Genomic DNA, 5573 nt, shown 5'->3' with positions numbered 1-5573 from the left:
GCCTTGCAGGACACTCGGCGAGCAGGACAACAGGCTCTGCGCGCTTGGTGTCTGGCGCATGCGTCCCAGCAGAGTCTGGGCTGGCTTCCCAGCACCGCCCCCCTCCCGCGCCCCGCCCCTATCTCGTCGGCTGTAACGTCATCCGAGGGCCGGGCCTCGCAGCCTGCAAAGTGGGGACTTGCCCGGCCCGGCCAGACGGACAGGGGGCGGAGCCTAAGGGGGTGGGGAATACCCTGTCCGGCCGCCCAGCTGAAAACGGACTCATTCCCTTGCAGGCTCTCTACCTAGCCGGACCATTGCGACCAAGCGAGGCGCTTTTTCCCGGGAGCGAGCTGGGAAAAGCCCGGTTTAGCCACGAGTGGCTCGGCCATTGCACGGGCCGCCTAAGCCACAGGAGGACGGTGAAAGAGAGCTGAAGCTAACCTGAGCTCTCCCACGTAGGGGTGAGCGCGCCAGGGCGAGGTGGGGAAGAAGGGAGGAGTGTGGCGAAGCTCACAGCCAGTGGTGGATTATCCGGGCCAGTCTGCGTCTGTGGACTGCGAAATGCGCGAGGAGGACAAGGGCATGCTCCGTGGTGGCGGCGACGGCGCGGGCCTGGCCAACGCCTCCGCGCGGGGGCAAGTGGACACTGTGCAGCAGCTCTTGGAAGCCGGTGCGGATCCCAACGGAGTCAACCGCTTCGGGAGGCGCCCAATCCAGGTAGCTGGGGCCCTGGGGCCTCGCCGGCAGGGGGCGCAGGAGTGCAGGGGAGCGGCCTCCGTGGGACGCGACTGGGACTGAGATCTTCACCGACGTCCCTTTTTCTCTCTTCCTGGAGGTGTGGAGCCTAGGTGTAAAACAGGTTCTCCCGCCCCAAAGATCCTAAAGAACGGGATTGGAAAAAAACATTACTTCAGTTTGGTTTTCTTTTTAGTGGTGGAAAAAATGTCAATAATCTCTCTTCCGTCTCATGATCACAGATACAACGGATAGATTCAGTTGGGAAGAAAAGGAGAGGTTATTTGGGGAGAAAAACTTTTGTCTTGTCTGTCTTTAAACAAATATCTATCAACTTTCAATGATAATTAAATTACAAGTTACACAGTCCGGATTAAATTTGAGGAATCATGCAGAATCACATTACATGAAAAAATTCACCGTGAACTTCTAGGTTGTGATATAAAATTCTTTGTATTTTTTCCTCATAGAGGCAAACTGAATACAAAGAGATGAGCCAGGATTCCTCCATCAAAGTATTTAATTCCTTTTATGTTAGAAGAGTCTCTTGATTATTACATAAGAAAAAAAATGCTTTTATGGATTTTTGCTTAATTATCATACAAAATGATTGGATTACAAAAGCATGCTTATAGCAACTGTTAGGTCCTTTTTAAATGGCAGAGGTTCTACATGAATAATTAGCCTCTTCATTGATAAAGTTCTTTTGTTCAATATGTTTATTAATCTCGCTTTAATGAGTACATATGTATTTTTTCATTCCTTTAAAATCCAGTATCTTGTGCTTTATTGTTGACTATAATGGTCACAATTAGTATTCATCTCAATGTCACATTCTAGAACCAAACTATTATTAAGGAGTCTTGTGAACTGTATAGATTTTTAAAGAAAATACGTGTCCATTCCTTTTGCATTCTTGGAAAAGTGTTCTAAGAAGCAGCAAAAATCTGATAAAGTAGTTCTTAGACTTCAAATAATATTAATAATTGTAAAAAGATTTTAATTATAGTTTTAATTCACCATTTCCTGAGATAACAAAAAACCTTTTTTCCCTCTATGTATGAAATACCTTACATTAATAGTGATAATGATAACATATCATGGTTTTTAAGGGAGGAAATGGATGCCTCTAATATTCATGAAACAAAAAAGTAGTATGCTATCTTTCAGTTACATGGTACATTTTAAAATACATGAACTGGCAAGAACAAGTAACTCCGTTTTGGATATTTAAGTATCAAAAACTTTTATTGTTAATTACAAGAAAGTAAATGCTTGCATAATGTACATATACACAAATGGCTGCTACAGGATTACTGCTCTAAAACATCTTTTTTCTAAGTTATGCATTGTTCTGATTTGACTAACATCCAAGCTCTTTTTTATATAGCAAATTATTTACCATCTAACATTATAAAATCCTATTACATTATAAAATCCTGTACAATGTAAATACAGTGTTTATTTTACATGCTTATGTTACATTAAATATATTACCCTTTAAACTTTATCCCTTACCTGTAACATTAACTTAAAAATATTAAAACTGGTAAATCATTTGTTAAAAAAAAACTTGTTTTCATCATCTTATTTTCTTTTTCCCCTCTATCTCCAATTTGACCCAAATTATCAGACCATATTCAGTTTATGACAACAGACATGCAGGCCAGTGAAAAGTAAAAACTCTGACAAGGGATTTACTATGAGAACTAAACAACCTATTTCTCCTCTAAAGCATGACTCTAACTCTTAAAAATATCAGCTGACTGCCTAATAAATATTTGTAGAGGTGGATTATGGCTGAGGTAGGAAAGACATCAAGGGAAATAATTTAAGACTTTAAAGGCTTTTAAACTCAACTCTGCCCATAAATCATTTAACAAACTAGATTCCCATGTTCCAACGAAAATCAAAATTTTTTCTTTTTCTGCACAACGAGGATTAGTGCTTTATTATCAGCTCTTTCTTGTGTCCCCTTGTTTGGAGAATGAAATGGAACTCAAGCAGGGCTGAGTAAAGTGTAAAACGGGACAGGGGGGTGGGGGACGGTGAGTGCATCAGCCAATGAAGCGTAGCCAGACGATCTTGAGGCTCCTAGCCCCTTTGCGTTAGTGAGAAACTTCATGAATAGGTATTTCTTTGAAATGGTTCTACCTCTGGTGGCCACGCCTGCGTGTCGCTGCTCCCGCTGCCGCCCTGACCACTCTGCTCTCTCCGGCAGGTCATGATGATGGGCAGCGCCCGCGTGGCCGAGCTGCTGCTGCTCCACGGCGCGGACCCCAACTGCGCGGATCCCGCCACCCTCACCCGACCTGTGCACGACGCCGCCCGGGAGGGGTTCCTGGACACGCTGGTGGTGCTGCACCGAGCCGGGGCGCGGCTGGATGTGCGCGATGCCTGGGGCCGCCTGCCCGTGGACCTGGCTGAGGAGCGGGGCCACCGCGACATAGTCCGGTACCTGCGCGCAGCCGCGGGAGATTGATGGCCGGTCCAGCCAGCCGCCCACCAGGACATTTCTTTTCTCCCCTGTGCCCCACGCCCAACTTAGTTCAAGGAAGGCTACGAACGTGGAGCGGCGCAAAGCCTGAAAGCCTTCCAGGAGCCTTGACTCACCGTGGGGGAGGAGAAGCAGACCGTGAATAAAATTTTTTTTTTCCTTTTTCTTTTTCTCTGGATCCGGTCCTCACGCTCACCGTGAAGCAAGCGGACTTCCCAGAGAGATTTAGGAGCTGAACGTGAAGCCCCCTGGTGTTGTTGACTTTTCAGGCTTTTCTGGCAAAAAAGTGGCCTGTAGGGTCTCTAATGATCCGAGGTGCCTGCGAAACTTCACAAGAAAGATGCTGGTGGCAAGAGGGGCAGGCGGCGGCCACTGGCATGTGAGTGGGGGGGCGGGTGATCCGTTCGCCCCTCTGACCTTAAGGGAGCGCCCCGGAAGCCCCTACTGTAAGGCGTTGGGCCCCCGGAGGCTGGAGGGGAAACCGGAAGGCCGAGGAGACGGAGGACGACGAGGAGGACCGCAGACCTGGGCGCCACCAGGCGCCCAAGGCTTTCCACGCTGTGTGTTGCGCTACAAAGCACTCACCTGCGAAGCGCTGCTTCCCGGAAGCCCCGCAGACGCGCCGAGCTCCACCGCCAGGGACCGGAGGACACGAGAGCGCGGGGAATTTTTCCACAGGTTCGAAAATCCCTGAGCCAAGATGACTCAGAACGGCTCTCGGAAGAGGGCTGTAGCCTGCCGTGTGTTCCTCAGAGGAGGGGAGACTCTTCGGGAGTTCCAGAAGTCAGCGATCCGGATGAAGTGGTGGATTGCAGGGAGGGCAACCGCCTCCATTAACCATTTGCTTCATCTGTGTACGACGGGATACACCCCCCCCCCGGAAGTCGGAAAAGATTTGGAGATGTTTTGAACTTTCGGGGTGTTCTTAACTTACCGGGGAGGCTTTAAGGAAGAAAGTAACTCCTTGGTAAAGAAGTGAAGAACTGCAGCTTTTAAATGAAGCCTTGGCACGCTGCCAAACCCTAGACCCATTTATCCATAACCTATTTATTTCTTTAAGTTTTCTGACCGGTTCCTTTACTAGAGTGTCTCAGGGGGTCAAACTATGAAATATTCCAAATGTCTTTTAGAAAACCGATGCACCCACCCAGTAAATTATCACGGGGTATTTCCCAGAGGGCTGCTGAAAGAGTAAACTGGGTATCAAACTGTTGAAAATGTATGATGATGGCTCACGGAATGTCTTAATATCCGCTGAACAAACTAAAGGGGCACTGCTTTGGGGATTTAATTTCCAGTGCTGCTTGATTCATTACAGCATTGGAACAACTGATACTTCAATACTTTAATAAAGAAAAAAAAAAGCAATAGATTGGACTCCACGTCTGGCTAATTTGTTTTAAGAATGTATGATCATGGATTTACCACTAACTCCTGAGAAATGTTAAAGACTCAAAGACGGTCATTTCTCTCACTCTTTGTAATGATTATTGATAAATGATACCAACAACAATTCATTTAAAAAAAAAAAAAACCTGCTACCCATACTAGGAAAAGATTTATACATGGTGTGTGTGTATGAGAGAAAAAGAGACAGGAAAAAAAAACTAACTTGGGAGACCAAAGGAAGGGGTTTCTTTGAACTGACTAAAAAATCTTTACTTCCCCATCAATTCTTTATGCCTCAAATGAATATATTACTGGGGAAAGGTAGTTGAGAATCAGAGCATTTCTTACTGGAAATGATATGTAAGCACTTATCGACACATAACTTAGGCCAGACATGCTTTAAAATACATTTGTGAATTTAATACTTAAACCTGAGAGATAGGTACCGTTTCCCAGATGAGAACAAGACAGAGAAATATTGATTATTTTTATAATAGGGTATAATTTTTCCAATGTTCAAGACATTGCCACTCTACCAAAAGAAAAGTAGAATTAGTGATCTGAAAAAGAACAGAAATCATCAAAAGAAGCACTTCTATGGACTGGCTTCTGAAGAAAACGCAAAAGTCAGTGCCATCTAAAATACAAAAGGTCTGGGGCTCCCAGCTGGCTCAGTTGGTTAAAGCATGTGACTCTTAATCTAGAGGTCCTGAATTCGAGCCCCACACTGTAGGGATTACTTAAGTGCAGAGATTACTTAAGTAATTAAATAAATATCTTAAAAATACAAGAGATCTGCTTTCATGTATATGTCAGCAGCTAATCATAACCAAATTCTGACATACAGTACTTACTAAGTTTTCATTACTAACAACCTATTGAGTTCTTTTGTGAAAACCTGAATAATTTTTGGCTTGGTATAATTTCATAGTGTCCAATTACTAAGCTACAAGTAGATATGGACATGGAG

The 5573-nt window shown here is 45.0% G+C and overlaps 1 protein-coding gene across 1 annotated transcript; it reads left to right on the top strand.

The window, feature by feature from the left end:
- Positions 1-209: 209 nt before the first annotated feature.
- On the top strand, positions 210-4586 carry LOC132663439 (cyclin-dependent kinase 4 inhibitor B). The gene is made up of 2 exons (XM_060609669.3): positions 210-699; positions 2939-4586. Exons 1-2 carry the CDS (start codon positions 544-546, stop codon positions 3197-3199), a joined length of 417 nt encoding a protein of 138 aa, XP_060465652.1. The 5' UTR covers positions 210-543; the 3' UTR covers positions 3200-4586.
- The last annotated feature ends 987 nt before the right edge of the window (positions 4587-5573 follow it).

This window comes from Panthera onca, chromosome D4 (assembly GCF_046562875.1).
Source record: "Panthera onca isolate mPanOnc1 chromosome D4, mPanOnc1 haplotype 2, whole genome shotgun sequence".
In the NCBI taxonomy this organism is placed as follows: domain Eukaryota; kingdom Metazoa; phylum Chordata; class Mammalia; order Carnivora; family Felidae; genus Panthera; species Panthera onca.
The sequence above is the reverse complement of the archived record's forward strand: the minus strand, read 5'-3'. Positions and strand labels throughout refer to the sequence as shown.